The sequence below is a fragment of the Macrobrachium nipponense genome, chromosome 32 (genome assembly GCF_015104395.2).
Source record: "Macrobrachium nipponense isolate FS-2020 chromosome 32, ASM1510439v2, whole genome shotgun sequence".
NCBI lineage: Eukaryota > Metazoa > Arthropoda > Malacostraca > Decapoda > Palaemonidae > Macrobrachium > Macrobrachium nipponense.
The window spans coordinates 14641509-14665676 of record NC_061094.1 but is presented as its reverse complement, the minus strand read 5'-3'; the positions used below and the strand labels follow the sequence as shown (position 1 = coordinate 14665676).

Genomic DNA, 24168 nt, shown 5'->3' with positions numbered 1-24168 from the left:
CCTCTGCACTTCCTTCCAAACCTTCCCTTGGAGAGAATCTTATATCTTGTTTACTGCACCTATTCTGTGATCAACCTTTTCTCTCATCCTCCCACCGGCCTTGACATCAATTTTCAGTGAACTGTTTGAATCAACTTCTTTCATACTTCCACAATCCGTTTTCTTGGCAATCTTACGGTCAGTGTCTTACCCCTGCCATGATTCGCCTTTAATCTTCCAATTACTTACAAAACATTTGTTCACCATTCTTGGCAGTTTTCTTCAATCGCCAACTAAATTTTATTTTTATCCCCTTATTTAAAAAGATACATTTTTAAAATTCTTTTTACAATTCAGTAAATATACAATATATGTAATATATGTATAAAATCAACAAATATACAGTCATAATATTTTATATGCATCAATATACTAAAATTTACTATGTACATATATACATACATATACATAAATTTTATTAGGGATAATAATGAAAACCTCTCCACTTCTTATCGCAAAATTGTACAACTACATCTTATGTCATGTTTCTAGCATTGTAATTATCCTTGAAAATATGAAATAGCCATAGGGTTACCAAACCCTTGTCATAGACCCATGTTGACACGAACCAATGTCGCTAGCAACTACTTCATGCTACTTGCACAAAGCGAACGTTGTCTGCTGATCCAAACACAAACTTCTTGGGTGGATATTTTGATCCAGATCTCTTCGGTGACTGAGACGTAGACTGAGGGATGGTTTCTTCGGCAGCGTCTCTCAATTTTGAACTTTGTGGCTTCAAAATATAGAAGTCGGCAAGGCTTTTCTTTCGTTAGTCTCCTAAAGTTCGTCCGGTCACTTCAGATTTTGCAGAAGTTTCAGATTTCTTTCTAGATTTTTGAGAGAAAACGAGTTTCAAGAAGCAACAGAAAACTGGCAATTTTTAATGGTTTTACAATCGCTCAAGTTCGTCAGTATGAAAAGCTCATATCCCCATTTTCGAAAATTGCAGATATGGGTTAAATCCATACTCTAAAATGTGCCGAGATTAATGTCGGGAGATTTGCTTTCCCGTGGACATTTTCGCGAGAGGGCGGAGGTTTTCTTTGAAGAATGTTAGTTATTGCGCCGAAGTTATTGTTTGGGATGTCAGGGAGTGACTTCAAACTTGGCGTCATCCCTTCATAACGCAGTAATTAATTTCCATACGACTTTTAATCTTTACCAGGTTACCTAAACTTATTATGACACTGATTAATTTATAAAATACGAATGACCTCGTAGTTTCTTTTATCTTTTTGTAATAAAATCAAGCTCTGATATGGTCAGGGCATCTCACACGCTCTTCACAGGAATGTACAATACGAGCTGACTTGACTTCGAGGGCAGATAATCTATTGTACGAATTCGCCAGCATCTATAAATCACATGTATAGAATTGTTATCTTCTCAACTTTCCCAGCAGAAGACGTCTCAGGTTGTCTGCCATTTTGGGAAGGAATCAGAATATAAGTTCAGATTAAACGGTAGCCCTGTCTTTATTCAGGTTTGTGATCAAAACGAACCATACCAACGTTGCCTTTGTCTCTGCGCAGTACATACTACAGTTTGCCTTAGACGCAAATAATAATTGTTATTGATGTCTTTAGCTCTTAGGAGGGATTAGCGGACTTTCCTGGCATTCTAAGCAGCAAACAAGGTGGTTTACACTTCAAGATCCTCTTCTCTCTCTCTCTCTCTCTCTCTCTCTCTCATGCGTGGGTGCAAGAGATTATAGCCATAGACCAACTCAAGATGGTGAAGAGTCTTCCGGTTCATTTCATTTTCTGTTTTATTTTTTTGATAGACAGCAAAAGGAAAGTTTGGATGAGTTAGAAAGAAAGGGAAGGAGAGGCAGCAGTTGAGAGACGGGTCAATACGAGCATTGCTTCCTCCCTTGAAGTACAAACAAGTTTACGCATGCACACACACGCACACGCACACACACAGACACAGACACACGTGCACACAGGTTTGAAAGAAATAAATCGAGAAAAGTGACTGTGATTTGTAGTATCTATAAATATTTGCTGCAACGGCGTTACTGATTGGCCTAGCAGTTTTTTGCAATAACAGCACCGATCGCCTCAATTTGTATTTCAAAAGGGACCAGCTGAATCTGACGATGGCTAAATGCCGAGTATTTCCTTGCTGCCTGACGGCCGCGTTTTATTTGCTCAAAGAACAGAGCAGAGACGGTCGCCATTATATGAGCCAGCTATAGCCGGCATATAGATTATATCTTTGCTTTCGCCTGTCCTCACGTCATTACTCCAGCAGCTCGCAAATAGTTGGAACCAATTAGGGCAAAGAATCCGCCTCTCCTCACCAAGACAAAATCGCAGCCGCTGGTCATTTACAAGCAGTAAAACATCAATCTGAAATCGACCGATGTTTGACGACCAGAGTTTTTTTTTTTTTTTTTTTTCTTCTTCTTTTTTCAATTTGATCGAAAATTGCTGTTTGGATCTCTCCCGTAAATCATTCCTTTGCGTAGCAGACTTTATCATATGAGAGCCATTTCATGACGATTCTGACCTTGAATGTACCAGCTGTCAAATTGCAGAATAATTAGTGATATCCGTAATAAGGTTTTGTATTTGACCGAGGCTTCAATACTTGAAGGACGGACAAGAACTCACTATTAGACCTCCAGAAAGTATATTGGTCAAGATTGTGAGGACTGGAATCAGACAAGGAAGGAGAAAGCTCGAACTAACTTTATTGAACAGAGACGGCTGTATATATGAGGCAGCAGTGCGGACGGAAACGTAGTGTCCGTCACCCACTCACATACAAAGGGGGACGAGCCCCCGCTGCGATTGTGTATCTTCGCAGCTGAAAATATGCATATACCTCCGTGCAGAGAGTACATTTTTACATGGTATATATAGCGGCGGATAGGCCGTGAAATGCTGTACATTTTAGTATATGGTATAAAAAGTATGTACAGAGGAAGGACGGACATTTGGCGAAATGCCGTTCTTACAAGATATACAGTAGTCTTTCCTAACCTACATGCTGGGTGCGCTCCGCATTAGCACGAGTAGAGTGGTACGAACGAAGGACTGCTTTAAGTATAATCTGTCTTATTCTATCGCTTGATGTTGTGGTAAACATTGTAGTGAGCTGTCAGCAATTAGTTCCCCCCATCAGGCAAAAGCTTCGTAATTTTGTTTAATCTGTCAGGATATTTCCCTCTTCATTTTGTTTTTATCTGTCTATAAATAGCATTTTGAAGTCGTGTAATGCTGTAGAAGAGTTTAAAAGAAAGCTAGACAAAATCATTAGGACACTGAATGCAGAGTAAAACTTCCTCCTACAGATATGTGAGCGCACGATGTCTCCTCGGATGGACTAACAAGTCTTTGAGACATCCTAATCCTTGTAACTCTCTCTCTCTCTCTCTCTCTCTCTCTCTCTCGACTGTCGTATGACGAAACATGAATGCGGATTTAGATGTAATCCCGCTTTTGTTATCTTTGTGAGAGAAGCTTGTCTTCCTCAAGCCTCATAGAAGCTTATAACTGAAGGCTTAAGTCCGACTCATCATCCTCTGTGACCACCCCCCCCCCCCCCCCACCACCCCCTCCCGCCCACCCCAGTTCTCTTGTGAGGTGATCATAAGGCGGGAACACGAAATAAAATACATAAAGAGATGAAGTATCTTTTATTCTTAAAAACGATTCTCCACGTTTTGCAGATATATATATATATATATATATATATAATATATATATATATATATATATATATATATATATTATATATTCATTCATGCTTAAAATGATATTGTCACTAAGTGAGTGGACGTAAACTGTCATACTTACTACCAGTGATATTGTTTTAATCTCTCCTTAGTCCAAGGCCTTCAGCGCCATAAATACGGAATATATATATATATATAGTTTTTTTACGGCTATTAAAAGGAGGCGTAGCTTTTGTCATCATGAAGGCTCTTTTGTTATTAATTTTTATCATCATTATTATTATAAGAGTCGGTTGTATTATTATGTTATCCACTATGATTTTGTTTAATTGTCCTTGGTCTTAAACCGAATGGAAATTCACTTTCGTCGTTATCATCATTATTTTCACTCTGTTTTCTTGCCGCTTACGTTTGTTGTGACATTTATTCACAGCGACATTACGTAGTGTCTCCTCATTCTTGTCCCTTTCGAGATTTAATCTCTGCGATTTTTATCTCGGTTCTCTGCTTCTTTCCACCACCTCACCTAAACCCATTTGCTATTTGTTAATCTCAGCTTCACAGTCTTACCTTCTCTCTCTCTCTCTCTCTCTCTCTCTCTCTCTCTCTCTCTCTCTCTCCGCCGCCAACCTCAAGAAAGTCGAAGTGGGCTCTAAGATCTGCCGTAATTTGTCACTTGGCGTGTTGGTCCTCCTGGCAATACACTGTGTCATTGTTGTCGTGGTCAGCTCCTACTTAAGCCGATTGGAAGCCAACCACACCTACAATCACTCGGCCACACCGCGCCTTTTGTGTCTCTGCTCTTCGCTCCGTTGCATCTCCTTTCGTCGGTGCTCTCTGCTCGTGCAGCACTACTACCTGTTTCTTCCTTAGTTTTGTCTAGGGGGTACATTCTTATATGGATGTCTACACACACACACACACACACACACACTATAAACACTAGAAATTTATAGAGCAATGTGGATATCGCAATTGCATAAAGGTATCTGCTAAACAGTAACCAATAGATTCCATTACATATATATGTCATATCACATTACCGTGATTCATATACAGACATCGAGCTACAAATGTCCTTTAATGTCTAATTCGCACGTCGGAATTAATGTATTTTCATATATGTTAACCGAATGAATTTTTTAGTCGATAACAAATTGTCAGCTCAAATTTAGGACGCATATGAAGCCTTAGACCACACCGCCACCGCAAGAGGATTAGATATTAAAGGACATTGTAGCTCGATGTATATATATGTATATGTTGTTAAGGGATGTAAGTACGAACCTTGTCAACCAACAGCACAGCCCGAAAGTAGGTTATAGCTATTCTCAAGCTAGGAAGAATAATTTAGCAACATTTCGGTACAATCCGTTGTGTGACCGTTGTCCCGAGCATCAGGTATATATACCTGACAGTAGTCGACTATGGTGGCTTGCTGAGATCCTTCAAGTCAAAGCCCTGGAGAAAGAGAGTACCTTTTCAGAAAGTCTTGAGCTTCAACTGATAGTTAAATACTTGTAATAGAAAGCGATACGGTTGTTTTTTTTCAGTGGAGAGGTTAATAATAATTGGTCTGTAAATTTCTTCTGTTTATGAACAAAACGACAGCCATTGCCACATTCATTCTTTAACTGGTCAGTCAAGGAGGAGTCTCTGGGTACAGATACCTTCCTTCACAGAAACTAATTCATAAACCAACCCCACCCTCGGAAAGCGGTCATTCCTCTGCATGTTTGAAACACTCTTGCGCTTCCTGTGTAGGGGGTCACCTGTTCCTAACCTTCTCCCCCTTCATTCTCTGATGCATCTGTCCGCCCAAATTTGTCATGACATCGACATACTGTGCGCTATAGAACATCCTTTACATTCCTAAATGATTGCGCATGTAAGAGGTGTGACAATACGTGAAGCTTCTCTTGTAGAGATGTAATGAAATTAGAATGCATAGCATCAGTGGCCTTAAGCAGTTTTGATGCCAGATCATTTTGCAGAATCATGTAGTCAGTCAACCTGTCCTATGAAGCTTTTCTTTGTCACAAACTGACTCTGTTATCTTCAACAAACATCAGCCACTCTGCTCTCCGTTGACAAGAACCTTCATTAGCCATTCAATTGCAATTATGTGCCCACACTTCGAATTGGCCTTGGCATCCTTAGTACCCTTCACATATAGATCTTGAAAACGTGACAGGCATGTATGTATGTATGTATATATATATATAGGTGTGTGTGTGTGTGTGTGGGCCCATAGAAGTGCTGGTAACGCGATAAAACCATAGATATTGTTGGACAATACTTCAGTCCTGATGTGTGACCTTTTCAACTTAATAGAATACATATTACATAGAATCTATATGTCGTTTTTCACCAGAAGCATATGTAATCGTAATATCCGCATTGGCCTCTTTAACTTCTCGAAATCTTCACACTGTTTTTATGTGCTTTTTGTTTTATTATCTGCCTCGAGGGTTCCAAAATCGACAGGAAGAAACAAAACAACAACATAATAATAATAATAATAATAATAATAATAATAATAATAATAATAATAATATACCCTTTACAGAAAGTAGAGGCATTACTATAGACAATTAGAATACATGAGATAAAAGGATAAAAATATCAATGGGCTGTATATCCACACAGTTGCTGAAGTAGCAGTAAAAATAGTATTCATAATATTGAATTCTAATATTGAAATACTGTACTAGTAAAAATAAGATGATGGTTAAAAACACACTTGCTTATAATTAATTCCCAGGTAGGCACCTTAGGTGGTTACAGAATTCAGTTATAGCATGCTAAGTACAAAAAGCGGAGATGTAAGCCTTAATAATGATAATAGTAATAACAATAACGGAATCTACAGGAAATCATTGATAATTGCTATAATAGAAAACAAGTATACACAGCAATGAGGCCACCTCTGTGTAGGAAGAAACAAAACACCACTTATTGTCATTTCCCACAATTCTGACGTCCGTAGCAGGATTCGAACCCGCATCCGGAGTATCAGAACGAAGTCACGTTGCTTCATATTCTTGCATTGGGATCGCAGGCATACATAGTGATAAGCTTATCTAAACAATGTGAAGAATTCGAGAAGTTCAGAGGGCATTTTGGTTATTATATTTAATATTATTTTTTATTTTTCAATAAGCGAGACCTTTTTCTGCACTTCCCTTTACCCTCCTCTTACTTCTTCCTAATGAACACCTTAATATTCTTTGGAAGCTTAAATTTCAAGTCGGTGGCTACTTTGGTGGGATTGTTCTGTATGAATGATGTTCTGAACAATAATAGTATTAGAATGCTGTTCGATTACAGAAAGGAAGACAAGCACAGTGTAGGATCCCATTCTGGCCACGAACGTGGCTCATAAAGGAAAAGGGCGATAATGATAATGAAAACTAGTAAATTCTGAAGTACCTTATGGAACCTCCCTCTCTGATGCTGTGGCTGTGTCTCTGAAGAAGCCTCCTGTTGCCCAGTAATCCTGGTCAAGTGAAGAGTCGAGGCTGAGCTCTGCTTGTCTGTCTGTCTATCTCTTCCTTCCTCCAACCTTCTCCGACTACTATGAGTGCTTCCACTGTCTCACGACGCTTCTCATTATTCCTTTTTTTCGGATCGTTCTCTTGTCCCATCCGCTGAATGAAAAAGAATTGGATGACTATGCTCTCTCTCTCTCTCTCTCTCTCTCTCTCTCTCTCTCTCTCTCATAAACACACGCGTCATAACCACGTATCTTCCTCTCAGAGCAGTTGAAACGGATGATCGGATGATCATCTTAACTTTCGTATTCCATGGAGCGATAAAAATTCGTACCTCCGACTCTTTGAGTATGCTTACAAAAACCTCCCTCTTCTCTCGCGATCAAATGTAGACAAAAGGAGACGCTGACATATTCTCGTTCATTTTTATTGTGTCTCTTTTGACCTTCCCGTAAATACTGGGAAAGCAGCACACGTGTTTCAAAGAGCTTTATCCTCGTTCATAGACGTTAATCATTTATTCGATAATGATTAATTTTCATTTTTCCTAAAGCAGGTAATTGGAGGAGCTTTTTTTAGCTTATATATTTTCTGTTAATCTTGTAATGTATGATACATGCATTAATTCTGAGTGAAGAATGTTCATGTGAGGATACAACATATATAGCATATATATGTACACACACACATGCACATATATTTATTTATTTATTTACTTACTTATATATAATGAAAGGCATTGTTTCTTCTAGAAAATCGAATCTTTAACAGGAACAGTATTGCCAGCAGAATAAAAACAGAGAGAGAGAAAAAAAAAATTCATAAATCAGGAGTCAGACTAAAATGGCATTTGTATACCATAAAGTTGGTGATGGAAATAGATAAGTTTATAACTGGAAATGCTCAAGTTTGTTCAGGCCATACTGTTCCCATTATATATATATATATATATCTATATATATATATATATATATATTTATATATATATATATATATATATATTGTGTGCATGTGTGTGTATACTCTCATAACTTTGCGTTTCTAACATCATCCTTCACTTTTTCCAACTGCCAACACTTTCAAACTTTCCCACCTTTCACTGCACCTTCTCTCCACTAGCATCAACTAGTAATGGAATATCCCAATCAGTAACTGCTCAATATTCCATACCTGACTTTTTTTTTTACCCGATCAGTTTCCAACCACGCCTCTTGTCCATTATTTTCCTTTTCTTTAAACTCCATAATAAAAATAGGAAAAGTTTTGAGACCTATTTTACAAAAAACCAGTAACTCTTCTGGGCTTATATTATAGTATAAGCTTCACTTTCATATTGATAATACAGGATTTTCTCAGAAAATTGCCATTTCATCTTATATCCTTAGTGTTCCCATGTCACTTTGTACTTTTGTAGGCCCACAGAGGGCAATTGCTCCCCCCCCTTTATGATCTCAAGCTCTTGTCAGAGCCATTTTATTGCAAAGTTTTGATCCCTACACTCCCTTATACCTTCCCACAAAGTTCTTACCCTGTCAGTTCTGTTGTTGTCAGTCTTACTTCTTAGTCATGACCCAACATACCAGCATCCCTGGAAGTGTGGTGCCTTTATAGTTCTAAGACCAACCCCTATCGCTTTTTCGCCTTACAGTTGATCAATATTCTCGTTACCCATTCCTTTGGAACATTACCATCATCCAGACAGGCATTATCCACAACCTGGTCTCAAAGGCTAATACTTTATGACGACCATACCCCATCTTCTCATTATTTTGGACGGGTCACCCCCACGACTACGGGCCCCTCTCCAGTCTGCCAAATTTTCTGTCCCCCTCTCAGGTCCTCCTCGGAAGTCCCTGCCACAGGCATTCTCTAATTCTCATGCAGTTGCTTCATTCACATCTGCCTCTCTTCCACTACCACGACTTCGACAGTGCTCTGGAAAGATGGTTCTAGCGATGAAGCTGAAGAGAGGTTCTCTTCAGGTTCATTGCTGCCGTTGCATCTACTGTATTCATAGCTCCGACAAATTAGCTTTGTTTGTTTGTGTGCATGTTAGCAGGATGACTCTAGAAGTTTTGTGGGGACTTTTAAGAGAATCTCACCTAAAATGGGGACTGCGACTGGCAGCTGGAACTTATTTTGGGAGAGATAGGAGCGTCACTTCTTGTGAAAAGTGAGCTCTTGAGGTGTGGTTTACTCTGCCCCAAAGAGCGGACGTGAGTGGTACGTTCATACTTCAATAGGAGCCTGGCGAGGAGAGATGCTGTCGTTGTTATACAGGGAAGAAATGCATGAATTCACATTATTAGATTTATTATTATTATATTGTCTCCGTCTACTTTTATTCAGCCTATTTATGTCAAATGTTTGTTAGCTCCAGATAATCGTTTATTGAGTATAATAAAAAAGGAAATTTATATTTTTGACAGGCTGTAAATGTTTCGAAATTATTTCCGCATTAACTTGTATAGATTGCAAATGTATAAAGATGTGAACAGATTCGTTTCTCTCTCTCTCTCTCTCACACACACACAAGCTCCATACAAGACCCACAGCTGTAAATGTGTGTGAGAGGTGGGCAGGATAAACAGAATAGATGATTAATGATCTGTCTTGGGACATCAGAGTCGCTCTCCAAGCTCCTCCTTGAGATTTTCCCAGGGGCCCTCTCCAAGTGTCTGTCGACTTCAGGCGCCCTACACCCCGTTCCCCCCCACTTTACCCTCCCTTGTCACTCCCACCCTCCCAAATACCTATGCTTCGCTCGGCTTAGTCGGATGAGTGGATGATGTCTCTTCTGTGTTTATTATTTCATTCTTCATTTCGCTCTTCCCTCATTTCATTTGTCATTTTTTCCTCAGTGTCTCTTATTTGTTTGAAACCGGTTAAAGAATTTGTAGACGGAGAGAGAGAGAGAGAGAGAGAGAGAGAGAGAGAGAGGTGATAACATCTGAAGGCGATGAAGATTTTCGCATCTGCCGGGAATAGCTGGTGCTAATTAAACATGACATGCAGTTTGTCCTATTTAGCTCTTTTGTTTTTAGCTTCCTTTCCTACCAGTAGGTGATACAAAGCTATCCTCGCGTTGCATTATAAGGACTGTAGTAGGTTTTCTAATTTCTCTCTGACAATGTTTGCATGGTAATAATGCCTTGGTGTGAAATTTTCAATAGTTACTTTTTGTAAACAGTACCAACCGGCTTCAGGTGAGAGATGGAGCTAACTTTTGAAAAGTGAAGGAGGTCGATACGATTTCAAAACTGACCGGATCCCAGATGATTCCTTTGAAGCTCATGAATCTGGGATTCCTTCTCGCTGTGAAATTGTCAGTCTTATCGCTTTGCGTTTTGAGAACGCACTATTATTGTTTTTATTACTATTTCGATTGATGAAAGTATTTCTAGCTTTCAAGTCTGTGCGGTTTCGACGTGCTATTTTGTGTGTAACATTACACGGACAATACAGTGGATTATTGTTATTAATGTCAGGGGCGATTGCCGTCACGGGCAATAAATGGGCGAGAGAGAGCGAAGCACAATGCTCGTGAGGCGGAGGTGAAGCCTCCCTGTCGACCCTTGGTGGGCGTCTCGCCTCGGAAGGGGTGCCTGTCGGTTTTAGCCCCCCGCCGGGCGTGCAGTGCAGCAAGACACATTGCCCATTGTTGCAAGGCGTGTTGAATCCTTCATACCTCCTCCGTGCCTCGCTCCCCCCCGCCCCCCTCTCCCCCCGGCCTCTCGCCCTTCACCACAATGTAACATATCGTCTGCTAATGTTTTCACACACCATTTGAAGGTAACGAATGGGCTGTGGTGAATTCTGAATCTTTCCGGTTATAGTCGATAAAGTTAATGATAGCATCTTTCTCGGCTTTTTTCTCTCCTTCTCCTCCTCTCCCTCACACCCTTTGTGAAGCAAGTACACTGAGAGAGAGAGAGAGAGAGAGAGAGAGAGAGAGAGAGAGAGAGAGAGAGAGAATGGGGGTGGAGGTTAATTTCCACAACTGAGGTCACGCCTTATCTAAAGTGCCGATTAATTATTGACCATTTTAAATTCTTTTATTCAAAACAGCGAGAAGAATGAATTTATATAAATAATTATATATATATATATATATATATATATATAATATATATATATATATATATATATATATATTTTTTATTTTTTTTTTTTTTTTTTTTTTTTTGTGCATACATGTATAGTATGTGTAGCACGTACATGTGCAGATAATTTCTTGATGGGCCATAGGACTGGAGAGGGAAGGACCCTCAAAAAGGACGGTGAAGATATTAGAGCAAGACTTGAAAGGGACTCGGCGGAGGTGGTCTCGTATCCTTTGAGGTGTCACTCCCCTGGCAGAATTCCAGGACTTCTTACGCTGCGGTCGAAGAAGCATGACACAGCTGCCAGTTCTTCCTTAAATGTGATAAAGGAAAAGCATCGAGCCTCTCTTCTAGACTCAAACCTTGACTAATGCTGCCACGACGTGAAATGACTGCGTAAAGCTTCTTCCTCGCTACCTTTCATTCACACACTTGTTTTTGCTCCACTGATTCAGTTTCCAGGAAGCTCACTCGAGCTCTCTGCCAGGTCTCTGGAAGGGACTGGAGGACGACTGTGGTATTCCTCGAGAGTGCTGCTTGGCGGCATTATGGATGCCATGTTGATTAACACTCGTCCATCGCGTTACAAGTAGACTGACCAGTTTCGTAGTCCCGAAGTATTGGCAAAAAGCAAGAAAATTTGGTGTAAGGTTGTTTTTCACGTCTTGTTGGCGCGAGCTGGTCTTCTGGAGAGAACAATGTACCCAGGTACGAAATATAATGCTGGGTAACTCTCGAACAATGACGTACTAACACAGCAAGACTTATATTCTCACAAGTATCGTTTTTCTCCCTTCAATTTATTCTCTTGAATCTGCCATAAACTCGTATCGATGGCCATTGTTTCTCGACGCGAAAATTCCTCTAGAGATTTTGCCATTTTCATTCTCTCTTTTTTTACCATGAGGCCATTATTATATTATTATTATTATTATTATTATTATTTTTCTTTTTTTTTTTTTTTTTTTTTTGCTCTATCACAGTCCTCCAATTCGACTGGGTGGTATTTATAGTGTGGGGTTCCGGGTTGCATCCTGCCTCCTTAGGAGTCCATCACTTTTCTTACTATGTGTGCCGTTTCTAGGATCACACTCTTCTGCATGAGTTCCTGGAGCTACTTCAGCCTCTGAGTTTTTCTAGATTCCTTTTCAGGGATCTTGGGATCGTGCCTAGTAAAATAATAATAATAATATTATTTATTATTATTATTATTATTATTATTATTATTATTTATTATTATTTTAAACAGTATCGTAACATTGATACTTTAGAGTTTTATTCATGGAAAACTTTCAGCACTCGCGTACGCAAATTCTCTGTTCACTCTTTCTTAAGTCGCCATCATTTTTGTGGTTAGGATCGAGGTCCTTTCTGGCGCTGAGTCTGACGGTTTGTTCTAAATAGACTATGGCAGAAGTAGTGATGTGGCACAAACAATGTGTTTTTTGATTGTCCGTTTCTTCTTTGGGTAATTTAAAATCTTGAGGTTAGGCCTTACCGATGCACACATATACACACACCCACACACATATATAAACATACCGGTGGGTAGATATATTAAATAAATAAATAAAATAAATTAAATAATATAATATATACATAATATATTTACATATAATATATACCTATAGTATATATTATATATATTATGTATATGTATGTATATATATAATATATACTATTATCTATATATATAAAATATGTATGAATATATACATGCATATATGTGTGTTTGTGTTTAGTTCCTGGTCACAAGCTCCAATAACTGTAGTTATTGTTAACGCTACGAATTGGTTAAAACACTTTTTAATTCCTACCCTCTGGCAATGGTTACTCTTCTGCAATTGAAAATGGCAACTAGGAATTAAGAAATGTGTTAATTTAAAAGATGTACGAAAATAAGTCATATGACAGTCATCACCAATACGAAAACGTCAGATTACAGTCATCACTGATAAGATCAACAATCAACAGTCACCGACAAAGTGAAAAACAGTTTTATAATTTGTTTAAAGTTTTAGAATGAAGTAACTGTCAGCCCGTCTGAATCTTTGCTTTCAACCAGTTCATGGTATTGATCTCTATATGGCCTCCTGTTTTAAGTACAATCGTGTCGTTCAGTCCTCAACAGCTGTGTTCAACATTGTGCATAAGAAACACAAACAGCTTCATGTTGAGTTATTCAATGTTACTTACAAATATCTGCTGTCATTAAAGTGAAGTCGCAGTCGTCACTTCAAGCGTTTCGTTCCTTCGAGAACCCCGCCGTCTAAGGACGACCACTTCGATCTTCACACCGGGTCATCATTGACTACTTACCCGTGGCCAGCATCCATTTCGATGTCACTGCTATGGATACTCGAAGCTGTCATTAGCCATGGTTGCTAGTCCTTATTATTTCGGTATTGGCCATGATTTTCTTCATCCTCGCGTCGCATTATTTTCATTTCTAAGCGCGATCATCCAGTTCCTATAGTAGTAGATTCACATCAACCTTGCAATTGACGTCTAGGCCCGTCCCTTACAACGCTCCTGATTGGCTGTTGATAAGCCAATTGCAGGGCTGGAAACTCTCAGCCTCTCTCGAAAGTTCACATGGGCAGGATGTATATTCCACCTCTCCTGAGGGATACGTCTTTCAGGAGAGGTGGAACATACATCCATCCTGCCTATGTGAATTCTCTCGAGAGACTGAGAGTTCTGTGAGTGGCTTCTCAACAGCCAATCAGGAGCGTCGTAAGGGACGGCCTAGACATCAAATGCAAGGTTGATGTGAATCTATTATAGTGGCCGGGAGAGATGCACTTTGGCCTGGTTATTAGGTGACTGCTGCCTCTTGACCTCGAGCGCCAAAGTTTGAGGTCATCCTCTGCTTCTGCTTCACCTGCCTTCCACTCCCCTCACTTCTAAAGGACGTCGAAGGCTTTTAGGAGATTTCCTTTCAGCTTAGACCCCTGGCATTCCCCAGCCGCTCCCCCCCCCCTACCCCCTTCCTTTTCTCGTTTCTGTTAAGTCTCTTTTCTCCAGTTATCATCTCAGCCCAGGAATGCGGTGAAAAACTCCATCGCAGATCAGCCATACAGGGAATTATGACGATCTTGTCACGCGAAAATCCAATGCTAATATAACTAATCGGTCGTAGCCTTGTTGATGTTATTATTTCGTGTGTGTGTGTGTTGAATGAAATCTCCTATGCCCTACGATTGTCAGTGCCACTCCATTAATGTCCTCTGATGCATTTCAGGCCGCAAACCCCGCCCGGGCGAGTCATGGTGTCCCGTGTGTGGGGTGACCTTACGCCCAGGAGAACTAGAGAGTCACTTTAGCCTCGAATTGGAAAAACTCGCTCGCCTCCCCCAGTCACGCCCTCTGTCGCAAAGGACACCAACACCCACTACATCTACGACTCCCACAACAACTACGCCCACGCCTTCGTCATCGACGGTGACTAGTGTGGCAGCGTCTTCGCCTCTCAGCCCACATCTCCCACATCACGCCCGCCTCAGAGATCCTGGATGGGATGTGAGTTGCTCAGCTTTTATCTTGGGTGCCGCTTTACCCGACTCTTTTAGCCATCTTGGTCTCCGCTTCTCTTTCTTCTAAATAGATATTACCTTCAGCATTCTAAAACTGCTCTCTCTCTCTCTCTCTCTCTCTCTCTCTCTCTCTCTCTCTCTCTCTCTCTCTCTCTCTCTCGATGTTTTTGTATTCTTTCATTTGTAGATTTTTATAGCTCAATTGATCTATCACCAGATTTCTGCATCCTGAATGTCTGTTCATTTTTTCTCCTGCATTTTCCTATCTTTATTTTTCTTTTTTAATCCTCCTCCTTTACCTTCCGTACCAGAGGTTTGCTCTCAGTATGTCTCTACTATAATCAGACAAAGAAAATTCCAATGAATATCTTTGAACTAAGGTGTGTCCCTTTGTATTTGGTTATGTTTTTTTTTTAAAGTGAGGTCACAAAAAGTATTTTCAGGTTACGATCCGAATCAGTACATTATTGTGTCATCATGGAGTTTACATTAAGTCGAGAATTTCAGTTTCTTTTGAGTTTATTTAAATAAGTTCCTCTTCTCCCTCGAGCAGAATGTTATGGTTGGAAACCTTTTACGAATATAACTCCGTTGATTAAATATCTCTGGTTAGCTGCCGCTTCTCTAATTGTTTGAAAATGCGAACAAATAATCCGTGTGTCCATTGAAAATAATGGTCGTATCATTGAGAGAGAGAGAGAGAGAGAGAGAGAGAGAGAAAGAGAGAGAGAGAGAGAGAGAGAGAGAGAGAGGAAGGTGGATAATGATTAGTCCTAAGCGTCGAAGGAAGGGAATAGCTTTCGGGAGACTGATTCCCCCAGAAAGAGAAGGAGAGGAAGGATTAACTTGAAAGAGTCCAGAGAAGCAGCAGCCACCGAACGAGAGAGAGCCTGTTGCACCCCAATAACATCCCACTTACACCTTATGTCGGCTGGAGATCGTAAAATACCACGGATGGGTTGTAAAGAGCCGCCAATTGGATGTTCCGTAGAGCTGGATGCATGTTGATACCTCTTTCTCTCTCTCTCTCTCTCTCTCTCTCTCTCACTAATCGGTTTATGAAACCGGGTCAGTATTAACAGGAAAAAACTGCGGCTTTTATAGACGAACAAGCACAAACCAGCTTTGAGAAATAGATGTGTTTTGTAACAAAGTCAAGTGTGGTCGATCAGCGTAGAAAATGGAATATTGAGAGAGAGGGAGAGAGAGAGAGAGAGAGAGAGAGAGAGTAATTCGAGAATGCTCAATGTAAGTGGAATCACAATTTAGATGTAAATTGCATTTTAAAATATTGTATCCGAATAAGGACTTGTGTCATCTTGCAAAACAATATATTTCACTGTTTCTTTTCAGGATCTAGCAATTTCATTAAGCCTTTGCTGCTGTCACTTCGCTACACGATGTTTTTTTGTTATTCCCTTTTGTTTTGTAGGGCCCCTGTGTGTCTGTTAGCTTTCACTCATTCTCTTTCTTTTTCCGCTCCTTCGTGTCGTTAATTGCCGTGTTAGCAGAGGCACGAGAGATTTCATTGTCACTTGATAGATACCCGTTTCTAACTCATTCTTGGACAATGGTCGTGATTTCGGATCTGGCGTCGAGGCTAATTGACTGTGGTCAGATCCAAGTATGCAAAGTTGTTTTATAGCGTTGGAGAAGGGAACAGCTGCCAATAAAACTTTATACAGTATAGAAACGAAGCGCTAAACCTGTGAGATTCCTTAAGCAGATTATCAGCGAGAATCGATTTGTATTTAGATGAGAGATCTCGGGGAAACGGAAAGAGAGAGAGATAGAGAAAAAAACGCCGGAGAATCCTAAAAACATACTTTGTGGGGCACGTCTAAAAGGTTACTTTGGTATGTACAACCCAGTTGGTCATAACGAGGTCCCTAAATTTTTATTATTATAGCCGTTCTTCCTCCAGTTGAGTCTTACCATAAAAGCCTAAACATTCAAAGAGATCGGCGACGGACATTTAACAGTTTTTTTCAGGGACGTCCTTCTCTCTCTCTCCTTGAGCGCTGACGAATCCCTCTGGAGGAGGAGGAGGAGGAGGACCACGCAGGCCCTTCCCGAACCCTCCTTATTTTGCTGTAGATCTCGAAGGAGTCACGCGCAATGACAACACTCACGATAAATCTTCTCGAGGAGGTATTAATTGATAATATTGTCCCCGAGGGAATGAGTGACTCAGCGAGAAAAATACGAGTCCCAAATTGAAATATGGTGTCGGCCGAACGATTTTTGAGGCCGGGGAGATCATATCGTTAGTTTTATGGTTTTATTGACACCCGGCGAGCAAGGTGTGGAGGTCGGCCGACCCTTGTTAAAACCACTTATCTTCCTTTTTTTCTCTCTCTCGCTCCTACGCTCGTGCTACTTTCCTTTACCACCTGCTCTATAAAACTGCCTCTTTTACCATTATGATGACTGCCTAATAACCTCCGTTGTTTCGTGCCTGTCCAGAAATAGTCGAGGGTCAGTTCCCCAATACGTCCGTCAGAGGTCATCGATTAAATCGAAATTGTCTAACATTTCTTCAGGTCTCCAATTAGTGGGCGAGGAACTTCGATGAAGGCGGTTGTTGTTTAATTGAACCCATCTTCTGCATTCATGATGTAACCAGCTCCCAACGCCGCACCTCCCCCAGCCCCCCGCTTTTTTTTTTTTTTTTTTTTTTTTTTTTAGCGATCTATGATGTGCCATTCCGAATATTGAGTGTCTACTCTCTCTTCTTCTCTCTCTCTCTCTCTCTCTCTCTCTCTTCTCTCTCATTCTCACAGACACACACACCACACACACACACAGACACAATCACATCCACATCCCACATCCACATCCACATCCACAACTAAATGAACGCATAAAAAAAAACTAGGCTTGATCCTTTCGATTCCTTGTACACCTCATTCGTTTCTCTAAATTACATCAATAGATTCACTGCAGGAAGCAATAGTAATAATGATAAGAGAAAAAGATCCATTAAATGAAATGTGCATTTCTGGTTTCTTGTTATAGACATGTTTTTTACGTATGAAGTAATCACAATAACATCTAATTGTCCATGAGATTGATTAAACTTGGTCCTCGCTAAGGGAAAAATGTGCTCTTACTACAACAGTAGTTTGAAATGTTCAGTGAAAATCCTGTAGACTCGGGCAGTTGTTACAGAATCCATTCAGATCAGTCACACAGCCATTTCAACACGTAATTCTTCCAAAGACTTCCATGTTATCAATGTGACCAAAACTTCACCAAACTGTCCAATGCATCTTTGTACCTTTGCCAACTTCGTTAACATGTCATCATATAGCTCTAAATTTCCACCCTTCTATACCCTGCTCGCTATATTTATACTTCACTGGTTTCATCCCGATAGCTTGATCTTTAATTAAATGTTATAGTTAGTTAATTGATATTTAAACTTTTCCCCATGAAGGGGTTGACTGAAAACGCCCTTCATGCTGTCCAACTTTGCTCCCTTGTTTCATAACGTTTATAGAACTTTCTACTTTTCATGCCTTCCCTTATGTTCCCATCATCGTTTCCCTTCATTTAACAGACACTAATGTACCCTGAGACTTTGGATACATGCCCTCAGTTTTGCTTTGACCACCATTGTGTAGCCTCTCCCAGATGCTGCTTTTCGCCTGAGCATCCTACTACGAATCATTTCAAGTCTTGGTATGTTTTCGTTCCTTGAAATGACCATAGTCTCTATATGTCCTTGCCTGTCACTTTCTCAACCTTTATCAACCTGAGATAACCCAGTCAACTCTCCAGCAATCAAATATGCTGCTCGTATACCATACGCTTTCAACAAGCGACGCAAGACTATAGACTTTATAAAACATCTCGGGTCCGAGTCTGTACAGCAAGTCTTTCGCTGCTGCACCTTGGTTTAGCACCTCGCTATCACGTTCTTGTGTAACACTGGCGTCATGTGACGCATGTATCACCTGGGCCTGGTCACCACCGGTCCTGCTCCTGTATGAACTTTTCCAACCTCACACTGTATCACACCAAATCTTGTCAGTAAATCATAGTACTGTGGGCATCTCGTGAATAAGGTGCATCTAAAGTAATTCAGATTGACATTAATCTTGTCCTCTTCCCTTGCATCCATTTTTCGTCAGAACATTTCAGGAGCTCATTCATTTTCTACCTAGCTTTCTGGGTTCTTTTGTTCCTCAACTTTATTTTAGCAAGAGGATGTTAGTCGCCCTTTTCCCTGAGGGAAACCTCATTTTGTTATCTCATCCCTACTGTGGACGCTCCCATTCCCAAAACAGCCTCGTTTATGTGGCTTTCATCAAAGCCCACCCTTCATTTCTGTCACTACCGTTCATTGCCTATGTTCACCCCATTTTGTTCTGACTGAAACGACCTTCAACATACTAGTCTCGTCACTGCAGTCATCAGCTATTGTGTGAACCCAATCTAACAAATCATTCTTGATATGTTCCCTTTCTAGGGGGTTCGGTTAAAAAGAAGTCTTTTTCTGAAATCGAGTCTTTGTAACACTCCTCCTCTCAGACTGTATCTCCACAGGAGTGTGTCTGTTTTCACCCGCTCTTACACTGATACCTACGCCATTTTGATTTTGTACTCCTTGTATGGTGTGGGTGAATGTCCTGTGCACTCAGAAGACAGCTTGCACTCACTATGAGCTCTGAACGAGGGTACTATGTGGTTCAGTTATGACTGTAATTTTGCGGATATTCGAGGTTCCAAGAAATATCTAAAAAATACAAATTTTCTGAATTGCCTCCTGTGACACCTATTTCAGATGTTTACAACATATATTTCGTTCATGACTAGGGCTTGAGAAATGCTTTTACGTGTATTCCCTCAATAGTGTAGCCTTTTACGCTTATTCCCTTAACAATATGTTGGCCCCATACACAAAGTAAGGCCGAGGAAGGATTTGAAGAAATTTGGTGAAATTTTTCACAGCTCGGTAATGCCCCGGTTCACCAAGATGGAGTCCTCATTATCGTGTTTATATTCGTGTGCTACCGGCGCATGACTGTGATCTCGAAATCTAGCTCATAAAATGCTTAAAATTGTCTTTTTCCTCCGGTTCTTACATAACAATGTCACAGATTTCTTACGTGATCGTCTCTCATGATTTATTTCCCCTTTGGCGAAATAAATCAATATCTAATTATTTTATGGCATATGAATAAGCCTTATTGATGCAAATCACCAAAAGGTAAATAGAGGCAGGACATGGCATTAGGGTTTATTACAATTTCGAGGACTGAAATCGGTTCATCTCCCAGTTTTTATCGCTAAAAGTCTTCTACTCCTCTGGTTCATCAGTCCAGAGCTTTGGTGCTTTCGACACGGCGTTTAAAATTGAACTCGCTTTTACCATTTCGCACATATGTGTCGAGTTATTTCAAATTATGATAGTCTGTCATCTTTACTGGCTATTATTATTATTATTTATTACTGCCACCTTTACTGGCTATTATTATCATTATTTTTAACCAAGGGTGTTTTTTTTAGCGTATTCTTCGAATCTCACACAGCGGTAACTTTTAGAGCTAGCCAACAAGTTACTTTGTGATAAATTCGTGCGCACGCCTGAGCACTTCTTTGTTGACGGTTTATCCAAGGATTTTTGTCCAAATGCACCAAAGAAAAAGCCAACATCTTTAGCTAACAAAGAAACAGGGTGATTAAAACATTCTTTATTTATCTGTGAATAACTTTTTTCTCGGGCAACGGCTACTCAAAATGGAATTACAAAGGAAAGCATAAACAGGCATTCCTAAACGAGAGCCGCCGTTCAGTGGTATTTAACGATCATAAAATTGCACAGAATTTGTGGATGATTTTCGGATGTAAATTTTACTTGTGAAAAAAAGAAGGGCAAATATTGAATATATAATATAGAATAAGGATAAAAACGAGTCTTGCGTCAAATCTTGAAACCAAAGAATCTTGCTGACAAAACAAAAGCCACTTGATTGTGCATTGCCTTCGTCTTGTCATTGTGTTTCATTGTGTTACATCAGATGAGACTATAAAGAATATCTCTCTGGTTATATATCACGTACGGAAAGGAGGAGGTTAAAGTGCTGTTGGCTGTACCAGAGGAATGCTGCTGACCACAACCGAAGGTCTTCTTTACGCCAGGTCAGCACTTGTAAGGTTATAACTGGAATGTAAGGATATCAGTGATCGCAGCCAGCCCTTCCTCTTCATTCCCCTCCCCCACCAACCTTCCTTGCTTCTTCTTCTTCTTCTTCTTCTTCTTCTTCTTCTGCCGACGGGAAAAGAAGACAGAAATAAAGATGAGGCATCAAGATTAAATGGAATGCAACTGTATATGCCTACCGCGTTTCAGGGTTACAGGTGAATCTTGATACTTGGGGCAACTTTTTAATTAGACTGCGAATGTTTCGTCCTGACTCCTTGATGCCCACATCTGCCGGAGACATTTTAAGGATAAGCTCTCCGGAAATTTCAAAAGAATAAAGCCTTTTTTTTTGCGCTAGCGTATTAATAGACCGCGTTCTCTCTTACGTATCTTAATCTTTCCGCAAAAATTCCGCTTATCAAACGAAATATATCTCAGACTAAAATAAATAAACACTCACTATAAATATGTGTGTACATGTGTGTGTATTTTAATATCTGATATAAATCTCTAGACTTCTGATAGTAGAACTGTAGATTTATATATCTAATTATATATTATCTATCTATCTGTAGGTTGTATATATGAATTAAGCTACAAATGTCCTTTAATATCCAATTCGCTCTACTTCGGAATTAATATATTTTTACATATGTTAACCGAAGGGGAATTTTTTATTTGATAATTTCGTTCTCTCGTGGATTCGAACCAGGAGATAGAGGAGAAATCAGGACTTCAGTGTTGTTACAGATTCGCCCAATAAGTGGCCGAGTCGGTAACTTACTGAAGTCCAGATTTCTCCTCTGTCCTCTAGTTCGAATCTACGAGAGGACGAAATTATAATCAAATAAAAAAAATCTCCTTCGGTTAACATATATGAAGATATATTAATTCCGAGGTAGAGCGAATTGGATATTAAGCGACATTTGTAGCTTAACGCATGTATATATGAATCACGGTGATGTGATAAAAAATTAATATGTATACGTGTGTGTGTGTGTGTGTGTGTGTGTGTAAGCGTGTATATTTCAAGTTAATCAAGTTAGATGAGACTCAATTTTGTCTTCATTGTACCTGCGTGGATTATACATGTTGAGTTAAACTAGTCCATTATGATGATTCTTCCTCAGACTTACCAGCGGGTGCGGGCCAACCGCCAAATGCGGCTGAGGGCCAAGAAGCGGCGGTCAGGTCGAGGTGACGAATGCGGCGGCCCGGCTTGTCCCGTGTGTGGCGAAAGGGTGTCGGCAGCCACAGCCGAGGATCTCCACAGTCACGTCGAATCCTGTCTACGCAGAGTAAGTCACTTTCGCCCATTTCTTTCCTCCAGAACTTCAGCAGCACCAGTCGGACATATATACGCCTTTCGTAACGATATGACTACAGTTATACAGGGTGTCCATAAAGTCCCAGTACCATTCCGAGCAGTAAATTACTTGTAATGGTACTGGGACTTTATGGACACCCTGTATTTCGTTCACAGTAGTTTTACATTTTCTATCACAGACAACGGTGCTTCTGTCGAGATTTCCAATAATCAAACTTTGATTTTCTATTGTCGAAGTCCTTGGTAATCTTGCATCTTTTTATTATTTTCTTTTTGCAATGAAAAATGCATCTTTACCATGTCTTAACTCGTCTTCGTATTCCGTGATTGGAATTTCAACCAACCTCACAAATATTTGCTGGTACAAATTCCAATTACACGAAGTGAAATTCTTTTCTCCTGTTCGTTAATTATGGACCCGAAACTGCTCGTGTGTCAATTACTGCCACCCAGTGATACAAGTTTCATTATATACAATTGCTTTTGCAAGAGCATTAATCATAGTTATATTTTCAACATGAACGCAATCACCGAGATAATGATTTTAATTATTAATACAGTTCAGTGTTTATGTTTCGGAAGCAATGAGTTGTTTGCCACCAATTTCGACCGTTTATAAGCAATGTAAAAAGGTCGCAATAAAAAGATTGCATTATATAAAGGAGCCATTTTTGTGCGCGTGAGCTTATGACTTTCAGTGGCGTTGTGTTTGACCGAAATAGTTGTTGTTGTGGAATAGGTTGCTGTTGAAACTGAAATGCAAAAGATTCAGCTCTTGCAAAACTTATCACGAACATTCGCGAAGTTCACCAATTCCTTGAAATGGTCGCACATCAACTCTCCAGGTGAATTCTCCGCGTCTTGACGGCGGGCATGCGCGCATGGAATCCCTTTCGGTGTAGGGTAGACCGTAGTTTCATCTTGAGTGACGAAACTCTGACCAAGCCGTAAAATATTTCCAGATTAATTCAGTAAACTTTCAATAATGAAGCTTTCCAATTTCCTTTGTGATTTTACGGCTCGTTGCTATTTGCTATTTCTAACATCTTGTCAATGCTACCAAGAAAACTAATAGGCGGTTCTTCATTGAGCCCTCTCTCTCCCTTATACTCCTCCCGTCTCTCCAGGTTAATTGGCTCCAACCAGCGTCCTTCTTCTTCTCCATTAAAAAGATTGTTTTCAGGCAGAAGGGAGGAGCCGGTCACTTGCGATCTATGCAGACCGTTTCATGAATGCTATTTGAAGTGTCAGTAGTACAACCATGTGGAACTAACCATCTCAAAAAGAACAACTTCTCCTTTCTCTGCTACAGTGTGGAGAACTTATGAGGTGTGGTGTTCTGCAGGGTGGTAGTGCGGAGGAGGAGGTGGTCGTCGACGTCGAAGGGGACGGTCCCCCTTACGAGGAGTACGAGTGGTGCGGACAGCGCCGTGTCAGGGTATCCTCCATGCTGAGGCCTCCTTCCCAACTTCCAGGTTAGGCAGTCAGTCAGTCAGAACTTATAGAATTAATGTAAGAAGTTCCATTCTTCCAATTGCCATCCTAACACTAGGTTTAGCTACTTGGATTACGATGAAATATCCAACGAAAAATTTTCGTTTTAAATCCCAGCATTTACAGAAAAAAGCATCACTTCTTCCATGAATATCGCTGCCATTTTTCTCAGAAGTTTCGTAAATTTAAGCCACTGAATTAGTAACTGGCTTAAGATTACATTTTAGATTTATAATTAACAGAAAAAAGGCCACTAAAAATAAGACTTGTATACATGCAGAAGGGATGTGACTTCCTTGATGTTTATTACCGAAGAGTATTCTCTCTCTCTCTCTC

The 24168-nt window shown here is 40.1% G+C and overlaps 1 protein-coding gene across 1 annotated transcript in view; it reads left to right on the top strand.

Moving 5' to 3' along the window:
- Window positions 1–24168, top strand: part of LOC135207236 (E3 ubiquitin-protein ligase Rnf220-like) — a 156424-nt gene that overhangs the window by 126314 nt on the left and 5942 nt on the right. Inside the window, 3 exon segments of the mRNA XM_064238865.1 lie at window positions 14569–14846; window positions 22142–22309; window positions 23684–23813. Coding sequence (XP_064094935.1) covers window positions 14569–14846; window positions 22142–22309; window positions 23684–23813 — 576 coding nt within the window.